The 23,703-nt window shown below is 36.5% G+C and overlaps 1 protein-coding gene across 2 annotated transcripts in view; it reads right to left on the reverse strand.

Moving 5' to 3' along the window:
* Positions 1–22,854, reverse strand: part of LOC120624796 (NADPH oxidase 4-like) — a 36,445-nt gene extending 13,591 nt beyond the window's left edge. The window contains exons 1-4 of one of the 2 annotated variants that reach the window (XM_039891539.1): positions 22,561–22,854; positions 10,010–10,105; positions 9,052–9,250; positions 4,907–5,004 (exon numbers count right to left, since the gene is read on the reverse strand). In XM_039891539.1, the coding sequence (XP_039747473.1) occupies positions 4,907–5,004; positions 9,052–9,250; positions 10,010–10,105; positions 22,561–22,614 (447 nt within the window). In that variant the 5' untranslated portion in view covers positions 22,615–22,854. The remainder of the gene's footprint in view (positions 1–4,906; positions 5,005–9,051; positions 9,251–10,009; positions 10,106–22,560) is intronic. The other variant, XM_039891540.1, reaches the window with a different exon arrangement.
* Positions 22,855–23,703: the final 849 nt, after the last annotated feature.

Here is a 23,703-nt window from a genome sequence, read left to right on the forward strand (position 1 = left end):
TTCCCTTAGTCGCCTCGTACGACATCCGGGAATAGGAGGGGTGGTGAAAACTGTATTCTGATCTGCCGTCACCACATGGCATACTGACATTTGACCTACACTTGTGGAAAATGTTTGTGTGATGAACATGGTTGTTTTTCAGTGTCTGGGAGTTTATATGTATATTATAAGTATTTAGGGATATCATTGATTAAAAAATATTCATTAGTCAACTTAGTACCCATAACCCAAGCTACGCTTACTTTGGGGCTAGATGGTGTGTATTGTCGGAGTATATTTATTTATTTGCTAGCTGTCCCGGCGAACTTCGTACCGCGGATCATTTTTTTTAATGAATGTTATGTTTTAATACTTATCATTCTATTCCGGTCTAAGAGGAATCCAAAAAATCTAATATCATAAAAATTGGTCCAACCGTTCTTGAGTTATAAATGGTGTAACTAACACAACTTTCAACAAAATTTATTTATACCAAACACAAACAACTTGTCTAAACGAATTCATATTTGGAGCTTTCTATAATCTAAATAACCGTACCTACTTGAAGTATTAAATTAAAGTTATTTCATCAGTATCAACCCATTACCGGCTCACGGGTTTCCTCTCAGAATGAGGAGGGTTTGGGATGTAGTCCAAAACGCTGGTCAATTGCGAACCGGTAGACTTCGCAAGCCTTAGAATTTCAGAGAACTCTCAGGCATGAGAGTTTCGTTAAGGTTTTTCTCTTTTACAGTTAAAGCAAGTTATTTTAATTGCTTTTCACATTAAGCGGTGCTAGCCCAGAAGGTAGGACCAGGACTTAAATTCGGGGGGCCGAGTTCGAATCCCAACACGTCTAACTTTTGTCATAAGTCATGTGCGTTTCAAGCAATTAAAATATCACTTTCTATAACCGTGAACATATGAAGGAGGCGTGCATGATTGTTCTCCGGCTTATACATTATACAAGTAACGTAGTAAAACATATTTATTGAGTATAGGTACCTATTCTGGTACCAGTTGGTAATTTTTGTCATTCTGATTATTTAAGAAAAGATTCCGTAAAAATAGTTTGACATTGGTTGGTTACATTATAGGAGACAATAAAAAATTGCATTTAACAAACTTCACGTTTTGGTTTTCTTAGTCAAATAGAAACCGTTTTACTATATGTGTATCTCTACTCATTATATACAGTAGATGAAACATCTATTTATCAATTATTTATTTATTTATGCTGACTATAGTGCTGAAGTATCCGTTAGTTTTTACGAAAACTAGAAGTTTCAAAAGAATCGCTCCTCAAACAACATGATATTTGATATCAAAATCATGAAACCTTTCAATTAACCAGTTTTTAAAAGCCGACTGAAGAAGTTAAATATAAGAAATTAACGAAAAAGATTATAATCATCATATCAAACTTTTACCAGCCCACTACAGGGCACGAGTCTCGTCCCACAGAGAAGGGGCTAAGGCCGTAGTCCACCACGCTGGCCCAGTGCGGATTGGTGGACTTAACACACCTTTGAGAGTTTTTTTTATGCAGAACACTCAGAATCGCTCCTTAAACAACATAATATTTGATATCAAAATCATGAAGTTAAATATTACGTATATTTATCTTCTTAATTAACGAAAAATAAAATGAAACTCAGGTAGTAAAACCAACTGAAATAAAAACGTAAAACCCTTCTTTCTCTGGCAGTCGGGTAAAAATAAATGTTGCTACATTATACACTGAAATCCTATTATAATTTATAATAGTTTATAAAATTCCGTGAATCACTACATCATCGCGCTAGCTGAATCATGTGCTCATAAATTTTGCATAAACGACCCATATTCACGGCTTATCATCATATTCCAGCAAGCAGAATAACTGCCGTCCGAGTGTTTTAATTGCATTTTATGTAACACAGACACCCATTATAGTGTTTAAATTCAATTATTCTTAACTCATTTATATTCATAAAAGCTCGTTTTAATGGGCATTTTTATTTATTACTTTAAATTTAATTTTCTTGTTCTCTAGCCTACTGACGGTTTATTATTTACTAGCGTACCCAGCCCGCTAGCCGCCGGGCTAGATTTTGCTTTATTTTATTTAAACAATAAACTTACATCATTAAATTTTTAATTTAAGTCTCATAATTTATTAAATCATTTATTTCTCTCCGTATTCATTCTCTTCTATTCTCTTCTCGAGCGGGTGAAGATCATTATCTACACCCATGTACACCCAACAATAGAATATCATCATAGTAAATAAAAGCTGTATTAGACAGTTTAAAAATAGGAGTGCTCCGATCGTCACCAAACTTTACAGGATTACTCGCCAGGTAAATACGGAGGTTCCCTGAAAGTTTCATTGAAATCGGTTCAGCCGTTTCGGAGCCTATACGGAACATACCCACACACTTTCTCTTTTATATATATATATTTAAGATTGTTAAAAGCATCGTTTACATTGGATATAAGCAGTATCTTCTGAACATACGTGCGTGTCAAAATCTTTACAATTGAGATAATGTAGTTCGATGAGCTCCCGGCGCAACGGTGAGCGCCCGTGAGGTCGCGGGTTCGATTCCCGACAGGGGCAATTTGAGAATTTATTATTTCTGAATTTTCTCTGGTCTGGTCTGGTGGGAGGCTTCGACAGGGGCTAGTTACAACCCTACCGACTAAGAATTGCCGCAAAGCGATTTAGCGTTTCTGTACGATGTTGAGTAGAAGCCGATTAGGAGTATGGGTTAATATACATGCCATACTCCCTAACAAGTTGGCCAGCTACCATCTCAGACTGCATCATCACTTACCACCAGGTGAGATTGCAGTCAAGGACTTACTTGTAGTGGATTAAAAAAAAGTAGTTCAAACATAACCTATACAGAGTCAAATTCGAAATACCAGCAAGCACCTGTAGCTGTTTACATTAAAAGAAAAAATTTTGTTCTACGACTATTTTTTAACTCGATAGTAATTGATATATTCAATATTCAATATTTTACATAGATACTCTAATTGTTAGTACTCTGTTATGTAACATCGGCAACAGTGCGCGAGCCGCTACTCTATCGTGTGGTAACTGACCCGACTACGCGACATGGTCGAAGCACCTGAATTTGGTTCCACAGTGTAATGTCACTTTACAGAAGTAACATAATTTTTTTTTGTATGAAATAAATTAATACTGACATTTGAAAAGTCATATAACAATAGTTGTTAGTTATAATGATAGGAACTAAAACGTCAAGAGCTTTCTGGTACTTTTTATTCAACCCTGTATATTCTAACCAACATCCATAATTAGCGACCAAGTTGGTAGTCACTAACTATGGGCAGTGGCGTGCATAGAGGGTATGAACAGGGTATGCAGATGATATAAAGTGAAGACAATTTCCAGTGCAAGTTATAAAATCCAAAGGGTACACTTTTTATAACTCTTACAATGCCTATCCCTATCCTTAGGTTTTTTATGACTGTTACCGGAGATTTTTTCATTTTATATCATTTTCCCGCTTAGTGCACGCCACTGACTATGGGACTCATAAGAATGCTCAGTCGGGGTCCCAAGGTGTTGGAATGATGATCTCTCACCGGGACGGCCGGTTAGTAGAAGTTTTACTTACTATACTTGGTTTATCATCATCATCATCATCCTATTACGGTGTGACCACCAATCCGCACTAGGCCAGCGTGGTGGACTACGGCCTTAACCCTTTCTCATTGTAGGAGGAGGAGACCTTGCTCTGTAGTGGGCCGGTAATGGGTGGATGTGATGATGATGACCACCAATCGGTTTTACGTCATTGTGGCTGTACGCTTAATAGCTTGGCAGCACGTCTTTGTCTTTGTCTGGGGTGGTAACTGAGACCAGAGAAGTTCGAAAATCTAAAATTTCCAAATTGCCCCTTTGATCACTCCAGTTATAAGACCACAGCGCTCACCATTGCACCAGGGAGGTGGACCAGAAACAAAGAACTGACTGAGACTGTGGTTGGATGAATGAGTGAACGAAATGTTAATGTTCCGTTCATCAATCTTGACAAGATGGACTTTTCGATACCGTATTCCCACTTATAAGACCACAGCGCTCACCATTGCACCAGGGAAGTGGACCAGAAACAAAGAACTGACTGAGACTGAGGTTGGATGAATGAGTGAACGAAATGTTAATGTTCCGTTCATCAATCTTGACCAGATGGACTTTTCGATACCGTATTCCCAGTATATTATGTAAAGGTTTTCGCAATTTTCCCACTACAAACGCAGTCTATTTTTCTTTTCACGGCGTAACAATGCCGGGGCTATCTGAGGGTCGTTAGAAACAGCTGACTCAGGAACACTACGCTGGTTCTAGTGTTTGCACATGCCCTTGACTTGACGCTTGCATTAATTTCGCAACCCTATGTCGTTTTTGATGAAAGATCAGTGAGCAATTTTCACCTACCGAAAGTAATTGAATATTAAATGACTAGAATTGAAAAAAGGCTCGAAATTAAAAAAGTGTCTTTTATGTCTGTGTCCTGCTTGGGCTCTCTATCCTCCATAGAGTCTATATCTATATGTATTTGACGACCTCCGTGACGTAGTTGTAAGCACTTCGAGTTCTAACCCGAAGTGCTTACGACTAACACACTCGTGAATTCTGGTCTGGTATAGTATAGAAGGCCACTCCACTTCCACTTTTATTTATATTTAAAATTCACCAACTAGAACAACTGTTTTTGGGGCGTCTCGAAACTCTTAGTAGTTTATATGGATGCTGTAAATTCCTCTTCAATAAAATAAATATTTAAAAATATCCAAAAACTATACTAAAATATTAAACTATCTATCTACCTAAAACGACACTCAAGACCGCACCACTCATCACTGCGCTATCAGTGGTAAAAGCTAAAAGCCCAAGGGTAATATAACTCACCTGATTCTTGTAATTCGCCATATTAATTTCCTTCCTTTCCTCGTCGTAACTCCGCGAGAAATTCCACAGGTTCACGAAATGCGACACGGAATGTATGACTGCAAGAAAATAAACTCGCTGATAAAACTTTTAGCTGCTACGCCGTAGCTTTTAGTAATAATAATAAATAATATATGACATCAAAGGCATTTTAAGAAACTGTCACATAATAATATGAGGGAATGATGTTATTACAAAAAGCGATAATGAAATAGGATTTCGTTTATTTTAAGGTTTTTCGCAACGTCAACGTTGTTACCACCAAAAACTCGTAGACTCATAGAAGTTAATGGGTCTACGACTTTTGAGTACTAGAAATTCCGTTACTTAACCCCTTATGTCTGCGAAGGTACATTACGCTAACGGTCCCGAGATTTATATCTGAAACCTGAAAATCTATACACTACTTCACTAAAATTAAAAAAGTTTTACATATAAATATATAAAGAAGAAATCAGAGTGATATGTTACTGCTGCAAGCTATTCTGACAGGCAGACTAAATTGTCCCAGCTTACTGTCAGCCTACTCATTGAATGCCTCCTCGATTCTAACACGTCATCGGCGCCTACTGGTTGTCCCGAAGTCAAATACAAATTATGCTCAGAATTCTATAATATTGCGTCTGGCAAGAAACTATAACAAATTTTATTCAAAACTTGATATATTTCATTTATCGAAAACACAATTGAAGAATGAAATAACTAAACTGCATCGCGAGAGATAAGAAATTATGTGAAATCATTCATTTTTGCACACTTATGAACACACGCACAAACTTACGCACACTCACACCCACTCACATTCATTCATGCTGTTGTGAATATCGTAACTGATTATTTTGTATATGTTGTACTTGTACCTATTGCTTTATATATGTAATCTAGATTTGGCCTTATTTTACTAATAAGATAAACCCTTGACCAAAATAGTTTGTAACGCTGTTGGATTACTAATAAATAAATAAATAAACATCGTTACTAGAGCTACCGACATAGCTCAACGAGTCGTGAAGCTGAAGTCGCAATGGGTGGGGCACATAGCTCGGAGAGCTTATGGACGTGAGGGTCCCAAGGTGCTGGAATGGCGACCTCGGAAAACGCAGCGTTATTCGGCCCTCAACGAGGTGTTCAGACCACATTAAACGAGTCGCAGGGAGCCGCTGAAAACGAGCGGCCTAGTACCGTGGATTTTAGAACTCCGTAAAGACCTTTGACCAACAGTGGACGTCAATCGTTTGAAGTCATTATTTTCATTATCATGAATATCGCCTTCGTAATTCCCACTCTCCAATATATAGCCTTTTATAATACGGTGGTAATTTTTCATAAATTGACCAATTTGACTCGTTACATAAATTTCTAAATAGTACGTAAGTATACAGCAGAAATGCCTATTGAAATCGGTTTCAGTTAGCAATTAAAAAATGTACTTTGATTTATATGTTTTTTGAACTGTAACTTTTATATGCTTTAGACACGCAAGCATGCAAAGCCAACTACATTGATCAAAAACAAATCCTTATTTATATTGAGTACTAGCCTACCTACCACCGTGACTGCAAAAATGTATTTTAATTTTTATGATCCTCCGTAGAATAAAAAAGAAAGCTTTTTTGGAACACTACAAAGGAAAACTACTTGTTATTTATGACGACCTCCATGGCGCAGCGGTGAACGCTGTGGATTTAAGAGGGAGGTCCCAGGTTCGATAACCGGAAGGAATAAATTTGAATTTTCTCTGGACTAGTATAGCGGTAGGCTTTTGCCATGGCTAGTTACCACCGCTGTAACCGGGACGATAAACTGGTAGGGGTAATTATATCATATTAAATCCTAATCGGTTTCTACGAGGCATCGAAGCAGGACGCTAAATCGTTATGGTGCAAACTAGCCATGGCCGAAACCTTCCACCAGATAAGACTAAAAAATCTGTAATTTTAAATTGTCCCCGCTGGGGATCGAACACAGGACCCTCCTTATGTATACTTATATTTCGCCTCAGAGGTCTTCTAAAATATGTATTGCCGGTAATAATTAGGACTGACAGAAGTGTACAACGGGTTCCCCGGACGTCCAATAAATCCAACGAGAGGGACATGCCGTGGTGGTTTTTAGTTCGGGTAAACGAAAACGAGTCCCACATAACCTCTGTCCTGCCCAAAAGGACAGAGGTAGCCATAAAGCTTTTCCACCACGACAAAAAAAAAAAAAAAAAGCACTGACAGTTTAGCAAAACTATCTTACTAAGAATTACTTAACAGAAAATTTTCTTCACCATCATCATATCAACCCATTAGCGGCCCACTACAGGGCACGGGTCTCCTCCTATAATGAGAAGGGGTTAAGGCCGTAGTCCACCACGCTGGACTAGTGCGGATTGGTGGACTCCACACACCTTTTGAGAACATTATGGAGAACTCTCAAGCATGCAGGTTTCCTCACGATGTTTTCTTTAGCCGTTGAAGCTAGTGATATTTCTATTGCTTAAAACGCACATAACTTCGGCTATCACCGCTTCATCAGATACAGAAAATCAATACCTAACAATTTTGTAAAAGATCCGAGAGTCAAACCGAGGTACTCGTCATCCGTAGTCAGCCATTCTTACAACTTCCAAGGCAGTTAAAGAAAATAAAATAAACCAATTCTTAGGACCCATTATATCCGTTCTAAGGAGTTTTCTCACAGAACAAGTGCAAGCCTCATTCACGCGTTGATCTTTAACGCACTGAAGTCGTAACTCGTAACGGTGCAGTGTCGCGTCATTAACCTCGTCTGAAGGGCATAATGGTGTAGCGAGAGCCGTTTACGCGCTAAGCTCTTTGAGCAACGTCCTAGTTGCTGCTAATTTACGCCTCACCATGGATGCCGGCAGGATTATTTCAAGGGGGTAGTATACAGGACCATAACTCTCAACAATTTTGCACACACGTTAATTACCACGAAACGCAAAGGATTCAGAATACAGCGACCTAATTTAATAGCAGTTTTGAGACGTCATATTTATTTTCTGTAGCTACTTCTACCGCTTTGGAAGACAAAAAGAAACTGTCAGGAAACTCAATAGTTGCTCGTTTCGAACGTCACACACAAATATTACATTCAAATCTTCATGTACATACGTATCTTAGGATAAGGGCAGATATCCATAGCAAAATCATTAATGAACAATAAGAAAGTATCGAAATACTGTGACGAGAAGATTATCAGTAAAACTAGCTTGTGAACCAAGAAAGTTCAAACTCATTGCCTTGCAACACGACAGCACATAAATGCAATCCTAGACATAATATGGTTCAATGACACGTAATCCACCAATCCGCATTTAGTCCACCAATCCACATTTGGCTATCCTAAACCCGTGCTAGTGGCGAGTAATGATTTAATGATGATGACACAAAATCACTTAAAGCATAAAGTTGTAGAACGAATAAGAAAGAAAAGATTAAATTCTTAAAACCTTTTTTTTATATTAAATAATAATTGGCGATCCAAGCGGAAGGCCTACAAAAAAAAATTAAAATTAACAATCTCATATTAACGAAGCAACGCTTCACAAGGACATGCAAGGAGCACGTCATGCCACCCTGTGTCCATCAATTTAAGGCGTAGGTGTTAGGCCTAATGTGACTGTAATTACACCGGCAACCACGCACTTCAGACGGGAACGAAGCATTGCTTCAATGTTACTCAGCGGCAGAAATAAGCATGGCGATAGTACTTCCCCTCTATCACTTCTAAAAAGTTATCAAATACTTGTCAAAACATCTCTCATCTCCATGCCATTAAAGCCATTGACCGATTGGCGCAGTTTGCGGCGACCCTGCTCTCTGAGTCCAAGGCCGTGGGTTCGATTCCTACTACTGGAAATTGTTTGTGTGATGAGCATTTAAGTTTTTCTGTGGCTGGGTGTTTATCTGTATATTCTATGTATTTATGTATATTATTCATAAAAATATACATCAGTCATCTTAGTGCCCATAACACAAGCTAGGCTTACTTTGGGGCTAGATTGCGATGTGTGTATTTTCGTAGTGTATTTATTTAAGATACCTAATTTCTTACCTTCTTTTTTTTCAACCAGGAATTATTAGAAAAATACTAACCTGCAAAAAACACCAGGGTGATAGCAACAGTCATGTGAAAGCTTTTCGCTCGCTCCAGCCAGAAGAAAAATAGCCCTGGACATAGTTTGGACATCACTCGATATAGCAGTTGGTTCAGCTTCTTACACAATGGCACCAAGACTAGAGCACAGCATAGGTTTAAAACAGTCGCCGTCCCCCTCGACACGCAGAGGCCTAACTGTGAGAAAAAAAAAATGTGCATCACATTACTTATAGTCAAAGTCAAAGTCAAATATTTCTTTATTCAAATAGGCACATAGATGGCACTTTTGATGCGTACATAACATGTAAAATGTGACATAGGAGTGAGTTGATGGCGATAAATAAATTCGTCAACTTAAAACTAAAGCTACGAGGGTTCCAAAAAGCCCACAACAAACTTAGCCGGTTATTATTTTTTTTTTCGTTATCACCATCTCACATTGTCATTTAAAAACGACTTATTTAAAAAGCAACCTGGTTAGAGCAATAATTTACACCCAAGCATTTTTATCGTTGACGTAGTCCTTAATACTATAATAGGACTTTTCTATAAGCTTACGTTTAATACAAACTTTGAACTTTTTCAGAGACATCTCCAAGATATCAACTGGTGTTTTATTGTAAAATTGTATACAATTTCCTTTAAATGAATTTCTTATTTTATGTAGTCTAGTATATTGCACTGCAAGTTTATTTTTGCTTCTAATGGTCAAATTATTGCAGTAAAATATAGGGGAGTTCTTTGCAGTGTGGTAAAGGCATATCAGAATAAAGTTGTCATGACCCTTCCCTCCTCTTCCCGAAAGTGTCGTACGAGGCGACAAGATATAACCTTTTTTTTTATTTGGGACATCATTGGACTAACGATATCTTATATTTTCTTTGTCCATGTCAAAGTCAAAGGTATTTCATAAATTAATTAATTAATGTGTTAGCTATTATGCTCTCTACTTACCCCTAAAATACGCCTCAAATAAAAGAATTGGCGACCATTCAAATAATATATAAAAGATTTGTAAAAAAGATATAAAATTAATGAGATCCATGATATCTGAAACCAAAACAGATACATTAATAATCTATCTCTAGAATAAACAACGTATAACGGAATTAATTAACGGAAGGGTGCATAAGTATATTTCATAAGCAATCACCCTGTAAAATATTAAATAAAAAGAAGCATATTTATTTTCCATACAAACTAATTCAAAACATTCTAAGTGTTTACTTTTGGCAACCCTATTGAAGATAAAAGACCGACACGTGCATAGTACCTAAGCTACGCGACGCCTACCCCTACGCCCTATAATAAAAGTGGCAGGAGTCACTTAATTTTACTTTTGCATGTGATGTTAGGTTATACAAGCTGTATCTGATTTCTTTTTATAAAAACTACGGCAATGATTTACTCAAAAACTATTAGCGTTTCAGTTTCACAGATTAGTCTCAGAGACAGTAAATAATGTACTTCTAAAGCCTCTAAAGTATTATTTCGGTTTTCATTTACACGATGTAAGTGAAAGAGTGCCCGTGGCCCAGCCAGTGGCCTACTGGTAGGAACGCCACGCCACACCACGCGTGGGGTTTTTGTTGATACTCGTCCGACATAATCACCGTGCCTCCCCGCGGCGTGGTGGAATCCATGAAGATTTCCCCACGAAAAATAAAAGGTACCTTACCTTACTAATTTTAGACAGTTCGGCTATTTCCTAACAACAAGTGCAGTGCGATTTTGTAATTTGTCTCCCCTAAATTACCCAAATCAGTGGCTTGCACAGGGTTTTAAACCATAGGTCACAAATATTAAATGTCAAAATCCTTTTCCAATACGAGTTATGAGAGACTCGTTGGTTTAGTTGTTAATGCATGCATTCTAACACGAAGTCTAGGTTCGAACCCTAGGTTAGGAGAATTGTTTAAAAACTTATTAAAAATTATAAAGAGGTTATTAATAGTTGTTAAAAGACTTCTCCATCGGTACCAGCCCATAGTTAAGAAATTGTCGGTGCAACCTACAAGCTTCGAAGAGCACGTTAGGCTTCCTTGCCACATATTAACTTTTGATAATAGTCGTCAAAGCCCACCGACCCGTATTTCAGCAGCTTGGTGGGTCTATGCTCTGAAACCCTTCTATGCGAGAGGTGGCCGGAGCTTGAGTGTAAGTGGTATGAAATGCATATTAACCTTATTAGAGTCTACTACACAACATAATCGAAGAGGCATGTTAAATTGCTCCACAAAAGCAGCTTATGCTTCAATAGGTATACAGAATATTATAAGATCTACAAGACAGGCCATAAGAAATAACATTATACAATATTAATAGTTACACAAACAATTATTATGTTCGATGCATCAATGACTTAATTTAACGCTGACTCGTATAATTGAATTTATGCCTACAGTATTTATATTTAGCACACTCAAGGTTGCTATTTGTACATTGTGCCTACAATAAACCACGAAACATTCAGTATGAGCTGCGAGTTGCTAAGGAACTTGCCACGTTCTGGCTGTAAACTTACAATAGGCAGATATTAAATGCATTTAGACTTGTATTGTTTGCATGCAATGGCATCTCTGAATGGCATTGGTATAATTTTTTTAATAATATGTAATAAAGTTACATATTATTAAAAAAATAATACCAATAATATTATTTAAAAAAGAATTTAAAAAAATTACCCCGTTAACCAATTTTTTTTGGCTTCGTAGAGTATTGTATGAAAACTATTTTTTATTCAAGGATCTGTTTGTGAAATATTCAACTGAAATTGTCAACTTGAAAACTTCAAGTTTCAGTTGTCTACGAAAACCATCATCGAGAATAAACTTGCGAATTCAAACTCTTGCTGATGACAACACCTAAACTGAGTAAAGAGATCGCGTTTACGTTATAGGTACGTATTGAAAACCAACTTCAACTGTATGTAAACATTTTCAGGATCGATAGCTTTTCAATATAAACCGATGAGAACCTATGACACAAATTATAGTAAACACTTTACAACCTATAAAATAAAATGGTGTCTATAACCTAAACACGACTAAACGAATTATTTTAGTGCCTGTAAGTATAGCGAAATCAAAATTACGAAAAGCAGACTTCGTACGTACACAAGTAGGTATACGTACCTTCGTTGTGTGGTTAGTCATCATGTGTTTATTTTAAAACAATCAGTTGAGTTGAACCAAACATAAAATGGGAATATAACTAGAAAATGCGATAAACCAGAAACTGATCTAAGAAAAACTTTTGGCAGAGAGATAAAACTGTGAATAAAGTTCAACATCTGTACATAAGTATAAACATAGTCCACTCACGTACCTACTGACTGTTGTCAACAGTCCATTTTCAATCCATAGGACCTAGAAATCCTGCAGAGGTCTGCGTTTTTAATGTAGTCGAGGAATAAAATCCGATTTTATACATTACCTCGGGATAAGGCTTAAAGAAGACTGATATTAACGCTTTTAAGTTGTTCATATGTACAATCATCATTACCTACTAGAGACTGACATATAAATTAGCAACAACAAATTTTAAGAATTTTACGAATATTCCACGCGATATAAAAACGTAAAAAAAACCTTCCGGTGTATGGCACATATTACCCTGGAAAAAATTTACCTCACCTGAAATCAGAAACATTGAGAACTTCCGCTACTTAAATCATAAAAAAAATCTGGTAGGAGTCATTGGCTCGGCTTTTTATCGACAAAGAGGGCCGTCATATAACTGCCAGTAACCACTGAGTTTACCACTGAGTAAACATGTGAAAAGCACTTAATAATGAGAAATCAGATTTGGTTGTTATAAAAATCTCTCCGGGAAAAACTTTAGTGGCTAAACATCACCGATTCACTTCAATCGACCTATAATTCTGCATCTATTTAATTAAACATCAGACGAACACAGACTCTGCAGTGTATTTTTCTTTTAACCACACGGTATACTCCTATGCGTCCACAACGAATACTACTTTAAGAGTATGTCTCTTAAGGGTGAAATTTTTTATTTATTGTGTTTACCTGATAAAGAGTTCTTCATAAGCGTAAAATGGAACGCGCTAATGAAACTAACGTGATCTTCGAAGCACTTGGAAAGATGATGAAATACTTATGTATATTAATAAAGCAGTAACAGTACAAGTTAGTATCATCCTATCATCTTAAACTGCATTATCACTTAGCTACAGGTGAGATTCCAGTGAAAGAGTTCCAGTGAAGGGGGTAACTTATAGAGTAATATAACATTAACCTATTTCACTAGAATTTGATGAGTTAAAATAGGCATACAGTTTCCATAAACATACTACATTTGGTTACAAACTGTAGCCAAAAATATTTAAGTTTGTTCTACTCGACACGAACTAGTTTCTCACTTTTAAAAGAGAAAAGTATTCATTAACATTCCTTGCCTCAAAAAGGACATGAATCCTAGCAACGACACGACATGCGTCGGAAATGTAAACTGGCACAGCTAGACACTTCAGAGCAGACGCTATTCAACTCCGTGCGTACTGTCTGTCTGTATACCATCTGTATACAACGCCTTTGACAACCCATCTCTATTGAACACAAGCCATCTGTATTGAACGCGATTGAACATCTGAATGGAGTCGATGACAACACTGCGGAGTATGGTCCCGCATTAATTTATGGATGTCGAACGCATTATCGGCATTTCATTTGCATGTGATGAGCTCATGACAGCTTCCGTGCTTGTAATCTGTTACGCTCGGTCGAGTGAGGTGTGTCTGAATGCATCAGTTAATTTAATCCGCTTCCTATTAGTCCCAACTGCCCCGTTAGTTTAACTCAGCATGTCGGACATCGGATTACGAGGTTCTGGTTTTGAATTCCGGGTTTTTATATTCAATAGGTACATGAAGGCTAATTTGCCACTAGCCGAGAAAAGCAGGAAAATCTTTACGGTGCAATTTATAATTTCTTCGATCTTTATATTTCACACTAAACAGATTCGCTCCGACACTCGTACATCCTCAGGAGATGTTGGCTTTACGGTGCAATTTATAATTTCTTCGATCTTTATACTTCACACTAAACAGATTCGCTCTGACACTCGTACATCCTCAGGAGATGTTGGCTTTACGGTGCAATTTATAATTTCTTCGATCTTTATACTTCACACTAAACAGATTCGCTCCGACACTCGTACATCCTCAGGAGATGTTGGCTTTACGATGCAATTTATAATTTCTTCGATCTTTATACTTCACACTAAACAGATTCGCTCCGACACTCGTACATCCTCAGGAGATGTTGGCTTAATAATAAACAATTACTAAAGAAGATACTAGTGTACCAATCCGCACTTGGCCAGCGTGGTAGACTACGGCCTAAACCCTTCTTATTCTGAGAAGAGACCCTCGCCCTGTAATGGGCCGGTAATAGGTTGATTATAACGGCCGACTGGCGCAGTGGGCAGCGACCCTGCTTTCTGAGTCCAAGGCCGTGGCTTCGATTCCCACAACTGGAAAATATTTGTGTGATGAGCAATAAGTGTTTTTCAGTGTCTGGGTGTTTATATGTATTTTCTAAGTATTTATGTATATATAATTCATAAAAATATTCATCAGTCTTAGTACCCAGAACACAAGCTACGCTTACTTTGGGGCTAGATGTCGATGTGCGTATTGCCGTAGTATATATATTTATTTATAAAGGTAGATACTTGGAGCAAAACTTGCGTACAAAAAAAAAATTATAAATTGCTTCGTGCAGATTTCCCTGGTGTTTACAGATTATAAATGAGGCTTTATGCTCATTGTCTATCATAGAAAGATGGACGCAGGGGGCAATTAGTAGAACGTGTTACTTGCATGCACTGCAAAATGTTGCTCTGACTATAGGCGATGGTATTCCTCTTTCCACCAGGCGTGCCCAGTGGCGTGCACAAGGTTTTTTTAGGTGCGGAAGGCACAAAGAAGAAAGCTGGCGTCAAATGGGTAAATCTCCTCCTATACGAGCTTTATTCCAGGGTAGGCAGTGACTTTGTGCGGGTACGAAGTGCGTGCACAAAAGCTGGATGTGCCATCTGCTTGGTCCGTCAATTATTAAGATACTAAAAAGAATGAGAGACCTCCAACCATTTTCTTGAGATGCTGTTAGAAGGTCTAAGCTGATTTACTGCAAAACGTAACCGCGGCGGCGTTAAGCTTAAAAGAATCCCCAATGAATGATATGAGATTTGTAAAAATCAAAGTCAAAGTCAAAAATATCTTTATTCAAGTAGGCCCATAGAAGGCACTTTTGACACGAGAATTACACGATAGTGAGATGATGGCGATAACCATTTTCGTAAACTTAAAACGAAAGCTACGAGGGTTCCAAACGCGTCCTGGTCTAAGAAGAAGCCCACAACAAACTTAACCGGGTGTTTTTCTTTTTGTTATCACCATCTCACATTGTCATTTAAAATTATAAGAAGAGAAACCTGGTTAGAGCAATAATTCACACCCAAGCTTTTTTATCGCTTACGTAGTCTTTATATATTATTATTATAATAGGACTTTTCTATAAGCTTACGTTTGATACGAACTTAGTACTTTTTAAGAGACATCTCCAAGAAGTCAATGATTTGAAGTATTTAATTTAACGGTAACTTATAAGCGCAGCCTTAGTAATCAGATATTAAGTATACATAACAAATAGTATACGTAAAACAAGGATTAAGTAAAAAAAATCATAAACGCTTTTATGGAATCTCCAAGTAATCTAAACCACCTTGAAAAATGTGTTTTAGGTCAAAACTGTAAGCACGCACTGAAAAGTCTTGCTTTGAAAGGCTTCTTCATACTTTAATACCGCGACGAGTTTTGCAAGCTTTTAACAGAATATTTTACTACCCGACATCGAAACAGGCGAAATTTACGTTTCACAACTATAATTATTATGTATTTTTATTTTAATGCAATTACTTTCTCAATTATCGGGTGATTTACGCGCAAAAAATCACTTAGGGCAAAGAATTAGTTTGGCCATTGAAAGGGGCAATGTTAACTATATTTGGAAGTCGCTTTAGATTTTATAAGGGTAGTTTTGTTAGATTTTATTGTTTATAAATATAAACAATATAATATTCTATGTTATATGTTTTCCAGGATATGAATTGAGATTTCCAGAAATTTGCTTTAGCTATGGGATTGTTTTCATATTTTTCTTAAGGTAAGATTATACAAGATATCATACAAGATAATTAAGAAAAAGAGGACACCGCCTTTAAAAGTGACTACCTACTCTACTTAGTGCAATTAAAGTTATAAGTTTACGATTGTAATTAGCGCCATCGTCTCACTACTACGCATTTATTTTTATGTCATACATCACAAGGGCCATCTATGTGCCTATTTGAATAGAATAAAATTTGACATTGACTTTAACTACGAACTATAATTTCAATTTTCAAGTTGGTGATAGATTCTGTATTTTATAATATTATTTTTGCAATGCTATACTATGTAAAGAAGATGGACTGTGTTTCATACTATGGAAGTGGTGGGTATGTATTTTGTTAAGATGAAAAACCCCATACAAGTAAAGATTAGCAAGAAAGATACGTTATCGGTTTCCACCGTATGTAACCTGTAACCTGCTGCTCTGTAACATGCATGAGTATGTTTCTAACCAGACGAACGATGTGTATAGATAAATGTATAGACTTATTCTAAGAACCATCTTCAAAAAAATCTTTGTCTCCAAATACAAATAGTATTGACTGATAAGAAATAAAGTCTATCTTTATAATTATCAATGTGTCACAGCACAAAACATTCACTCGTAGTAAACGTGTAGTTAACGGGAACATTTTCTACCAAAATTTCTGACTTTGACTTTGACTACGAAATATAATTTCAATTTTCAAGTTGGTAATAGATTCCTTTGCCAGTTTCATACAAAAACAAATGTTTAGATCTTTACGATACCTCACAGTTTGATGGTAATGAGATCTGGATGAAACCAAATTGAACAGTTCCTGAGCACGCCGAAATATACTCGTATCTTGTAAATTCCGGAAGACAGACAGAACTGTCAAACATTGGCCTTAGATGTGACCACGGCTGCTAGTATGGTTGTCGCCCCGTATTTTTATAATATTTATAATAGCAAAAACATTTAATAATTTATATAATCGACTTCAAAAACCCTCTACCGATGTTCCACCATATCTCCTCCGGTTTCACCTGAAACTCACGACATTGAGCTGCGGTATTGCATAATAGTCTGAATAGTAAATAGCTGATGTCGTGACCGTTTAAACAGTTTTGTCAGCATAAACTAAGTATATAATATTAACCTGAGAGACCGGCGAAAATTAATTGGAAGTGCTTGATAAAAAGTTAAAGTTTGTTTTTGCACATTAATCTATATATATTAGTACAAAGGCAAAAACACTCTTAGCCATCATGGCAACTATTGGCAAAACTTTAAGGGCCCCATTGAAGGGACGATCCATCACCTTAATTTGTCATTCCAGACGAATTGAAACGAGTCATAGCGTCAATATTATTAACGATATACTAAATCGCATCGAACCTTACGTTATTAAATATCGTGAATTAAAATCGACATTTGCTCTATTATTATGTGTTATAGCAATTTCGTAAAGTGGGTAAATAATTAAACTATGATAAGTATTACTGAATATTTGCGAGACTTTTCATTACATTTTTTAACATTTTAACATATGTGCTAATGATTTTTATTTTTATATATGATTGAAATAAGGGTGCAATTTCCATACATTTCAGTTTACTTGAACGATGCAAGGATACCTGAAGGTGCAGTAGTCGTTATCAAATGGCTCTTTGCAATCTATGATTTGATTCTAGTAGTAGTAAACAAGAATGTGATCATTCACAATTACCAATCGAACAAATAATCTTTCTTCATAAGGATAATACAAGAAAGCCACAGTTTCTAGTCACAGGTGGCCCTGATACTCCATCTTTCTCAGACTGTAACAAAGGTTGCGATAACCACGAAGCAGAGGTTACAGCTCCGAAACATCATGACTTTAACTATGTACCTAATAAGACATCGCAGAGATACTCAGCGGACGATGGAGAGAACTATCTCAACTTAATTAAATCACAAATGAATAGGTATATCGTATGGTACATCTAGTCTACATAATCGGCTAACGAAGAAAAACTACTACTACCCCCAATCCCACTTGGATTTTATTGTTTTGAAACTAATTATTTATAATTAAATTTTTAACAAGCACCTCTTCAAAATTTTCCACCATCTCTGCACATATTGAATGGTTTATGAGTTACGTAAGTAATATTTGGTTATATGAATAAGTCGAATACAACAAAACTGAATATGAAATTATACTATTACTTTTACTAAAATTAACTACGCTTGCGCCTTTAACTTAGTGAGTAATTTAAATTAACCGGTAATGACCGGGCGACGTTTAGTTACCTAATTAAAAATGATAAGAGAAAATTTTATTAAGTACAAAATATATCTTGCTAATACATCAAGTAAAAGATTCCTATAACGTTGCCTGAACAAATATTTGTAATGCGTACGTAGAGTCAACATATCAGTCTCTACGTAGCCTCCACCTTGTAAAAAGACGCTCCACTGATAGGTTTAATGTCTAGGATTTTCAAGCAAACGTACCTGATATTTTATAATATAGATTTTGACGACCTCTGTAGCGCAACGGTGTAAGTTTAAGTAGGAGGTCCCGGGTTCGATTCAGGGCAGGGGCAATTTGGGAGTTTATAATTTCTGTTTTTTATCTGGTCTGGTTTGGTGGAAGGCTTTGGCCGTGGTTAGTCACCACCCTACCGAAAAAGACGTGCCGCTAAGCGATTTAGTGTTCCTGTGCGATGTCGCGCGTACTCCTTAATAGGTTAGCCCGCTACCATCTCAGACTGCATCATCACTTACCACAAGGTAAGATTGCAGTCAAGGCCTAACTTGTAGTGGGAAAAAAAATACAGACCGTTGCCCGCGACTCCATCTGCGTACAATTTCACGTATTTCAATCTTTTATCCCCGAGTATAAGACCTTTAAGGTTTGTTTAAGAAAACTATTTTAGAAGTATTTTATTGGAAACTGTGCAGATTAAAAAAAAAGTTGGTCAAGCTTCACAGAGAATTTCTCAAATATCCATACTCTCATATTCTTATCGGCAGCGCTGATTAAACCAAAAAGAGATCAGGCCACGACCTAAAGCTTAACGAACTCTAGGCACAGGGTTCAATCATCGCCAATTTTCAAATTCCGAACTGGTACTAAGAATACAATACAATATACCCAATACAATCATTGGCTCGACCCGAAGATCGAACCTGTTCATTTGCAGTTGAACATATGCTAGCTTACTCTACGGGATTATGAGACAATCTGACAGAAATTATTTCTTAGCGGATACCGAAACCCTTAAAGTATCTTGAACCTATCTCGTTACGTACGTTGAAAACATTCGCTTTCAACTCCCATTTCACCCCTTTTGAGGTAGATAAAAAATAGTTTATGTATGATCCGCTAGGTAACTGGGCCTATAAAGTCCCGACAATATCCGTTTTGGAGATAAATTAGACTTTATGTAGGTAATATTATACTATGTAATTATTTTATAATATTATTTTTGTAATTATACTATGTAAAGAAGAAGGACTATGGAAGAGGTAGGTATGTATTTAGTTAAGATGAAAAACCCTACCTTTCCATAAGTAAAGATTAGTAAAAAAGATACGTTATCGGTTTCCACCGTATGTAACCTGTAACCTGACCCTGCTCTGTGACATGTGTGAGTATGTTTCTAACACGACGAACGGTGTGTATAGATAAATGTATACAATTATTATAAAAACCATCTTAAAAAAAAATGATGGATCTTTGTCTCCCAATACAAATAGTATTGACTGATAAGAAATAAATAGTTAGAAATGTGTCACAGCACAAAACATGCACAAATCAACGCAATACTTAGTAGTATGTATTGCATACAATTCTACAATAAACTATCCGTTGACATCGGAGGACTACGTAATCGATAAAAAAAGCTTGGGTGTAAATTATTGCTCTAACCAGGTTGCTCTTCTAATGATTTTAAATGACATTGTGAGATGGTGATAACAAAAAAAAAACACCGAGCTAAATTTGTTGTGGGTTTCTTCTTAGACCAGGTCGCGTTGGAACACTCGTAGCTTTAGTTTTAGGTTTACGAATGTGGTTATCGCCATCATCTCGCTACCGTGTAATTCTTATGTACGCATCAAAAATGCCACCTATGGGCCTACTTGAATAAAGATATTTTTTACTTTGACTTTGACTTTAGTAAACGTGTAGTAAACGGTAAAATTTTCTACCAAAATTTCATGTATATATCTGTGAATGATTTTTTAAACATAGTTAGGTATTGGCTTAAAGTAGGTGTTACTTATGAAAATTACATAAATAATATTAATTATAAAGGTACATTGCCGAAGATCTGTTTGGTGTGGAGTAAAATAATTTTCATGGTGGTAGAGTCACACAAACATGCATACTTGACGTTTCAAAAGTGCTTATAAAGTAGGCCTACTTGAAATAAATGAATTTGAATTTGAATTTATAAGGATTGAAGAAATTGTAAATTACACCACACAGATTCTCCTGCTTTTCGCGGAGTACAGCAAATTAACCTTATTTTTCATAATAGTTAGGTACCTCAGGTAAAGGACTTTTCCTGAGGAGGTGACTTTGGTTTTCGTTATATACAGAACACCAGGTGGTCCGATCGCGTTAGAAGCAAGCGTGCTGCGATGGGCAAGATGAATAAATAAATTAATAATAACACTACGCATTGAGGAAGTTTGGCTGAAAATAAAAGCGGAATGGAGGCTATTCCAGCAAAGTGCATTAGAACACAAGAGCGAGGCCCCTACATGTAATTTATATTTTAAAAAAAACAAATCCAATCGCTGTCGCACGCGGTAATGATGAAATCACTGCGGTCAGTGAAACAATGATGGGAGGGTTCTATCTGAGGTGCCTATAGAAGGATGGCTTATTAAAGTCCGCATAGGCTCTTATGAGCTTCAGCATTCAGGGAATGTCTTAAAACATGTTTTGTTTTAAATTTAAGAAAAAACTCTAAATTTAAAACTCCTAGTTTAAAACTCCTCCTCCTCCTGTATGATTACTATCATCCTTACCCGACCTATTCACGACCCACTACTGGGTCTGTCATAGACGGGGGGTGGGGGGGGGGGTTGGGGTTTAGGGGATTTTGAGCTTAGACCCATCACACTGCCAGCACACACTAAACATATTATAATAATTATCATTTTTTCGTATCCTTGGAACATGCCATCCATATCGCATATAGAATCTGGACTGTACAAGCTTTTCTAGGCACGTAGATAACCTTCAACCGATTGCCTTACAGATCTTTAGAATTTCAAGAAAATCCCTGTAACTTATATGTTTGGCTTGACATACGAATGGAACACAGAACCTAGTGATGAATGCTATACTAATAAACCTATGACATAGTTAGCTACAGTAACCGTAAGACACAGGCAGTAAGTCATTTTCATCATCATATCTATCCATTACCGGCCCACTACAGGGCACGGGTTTCCCCCCACAATGAGAAGGGTTAAGGCCGTAGTCCACCACGCTGACCCAGTGCGGATTGTTGGACTAACACTTACAGGTAGTAAGTAAAACTCATAAAACAAACGAAAAAAAAGTCGTTAAGACACAGTTGAAATTTCGCAAAAGCAGATTATGCTGATTCTATAAAGAACTATCCGACAAAATCGGATATAAATTCAGATATATAGGTCGTAAAATAACTTGGTAAACTAAAGGCATTCTTCCCATGCTACATTACAAAAGAGAATGCAACAAAACTGAACAAAAGTGCTATCCATTCGACGCAACCGGTACAGTCGAGTGAGTGACTAAGTTAATAAATAATTTACCATACGTTGCTAGGTTATTCGGGAGACGCAAATTTGGAGTGAAGACGTGACGTAATGTATTTATTCAATGCAAAACTATCACCACGAACAAAAGTTGACATCACCCAGTCATTCTTGGAACTTACGATTTGCAAGCGATTTCGTATTGGCCTTTTGAAATTAACAGGAAAGTTTTGCGTGAATGCAAATTGTTTTACGTAACGAATTTGAACTTTACACTTATAACTATTTGTTAAAATTTACTCGATAAAACTAATCAATAGTATTTTCAATAGTTTTTATAATAATAATCAAGAGATACTTTTATAAAATCTTTTATTAAGAAAAAGATTCCAGATTTAACAATAAATGGGCTATAGAACAAATGTATTTTTATAATCGGTAATCAAGTAGTTCTTGAGATAAGCGCAGTAAAATAAGCACATTCTCCAGCTTGGAAACCGGGAATGTACCTAAAAGGTATTACAAATATTTAGGTATTTTATTTATTTTTTCATAATATTCAGCGATAAATTTTACAATAAAATAGGAAAAACTACTTACCAAATAGATGCGTCTTCTTATAAACACACAAAAGTCCCGTTTAAATTGTGCCATATCTTTAAATTAAATAAATTAACATAAAAAAGTTTAATAAATTAAAGCCAACATTTTTTTAAATTTAATAGCCATATTTTTAATTCGGAACACGGTGTCGTTTTGTTGATATAATTTTTCCCGCCCTTTTTTGTTTTTTTTATAATTTAATTTTAGGCTAAGGTTGTGATGTAAATAGCCATTATAACGTGTTTAATGTGTTCGGGAAGGACGCGAGCGTGTGACTGCCGTCGTGCCGCGTCCGAGCACACGGAGAATAGGCTGAGATTTGTTGGGTCATCGCTTCGCTCCCTGTGATTATAGTCCAGTTATTCAGTATCAAATATCAATACTTATTAAATCCTTAACCGACCATGAAATCCAGTTTAATTTATCAGATTGAGCCCAAGGTCTCCTCTTATTTGTCCATGATACCTACTTCGTAGGTTTAACTATTTGCATATTATGTATTTTTCATAACGTAAGTATTAAGCACTAGTTACTATAAACGAACTAATATTATTATACTTAGATAATTATAAAATAATTGGTTTCAATAATTAACATTTAGTTTAAAATTTTGTCGTAATACCATCTTGACGTCTACATTAACACGAGAATGAAAAAAAAATTTTTTTACGCGTTATAATTGCATAGTCTTGTTACTGTTACAGCATTTACCTCATTATTGCTGGACACTCTCATAGGGAAGGAGTTAGATAGGATTAGAGAATCGACCCACTATGCTCATAAACAATGCGGATAAGCGGGTCTCAACATTTTTATGAGTGATCGAAGGTCTCAATGATTATAATTACAATACCATTCTAGTGACAAAAGCTGGGATCGCATCGAAGCCCGCGGCTAGTTGCCGCCAACTTCCTTAGCTCCTAGCTAGTAGGTACTGAAATTTAACAACTATTTCAGATATATATTTCTATTTAGGCCCTATGATTTGAACCCAGGACCATGCATAGCCAAACATGATAACGACTAGACTAAGACTATCGAAGAACATGGGTTTGGCCGCAGGCGAATAAATCACTTCGCTGAGATGACTCTTGAAACCTATATACAGACTCTAAGAACTAGACCATAGTTGCTTTTTAA

This window comes from Pararge aegeria, chromosome 6 (assembly GCF_905163445.1).
Source record: "Pararge aegeria chromosome 6, ilParAegt1.1, whole genome shotgun sequence".
In the NCBI taxonomy this organism is placed as follows: domain Eukaryota; kingdom Metazoa; phylum Arthropoda; class Insecta; order Lepidoptera; family Nymphalidae; genus Pararge; species Pararge aegeria.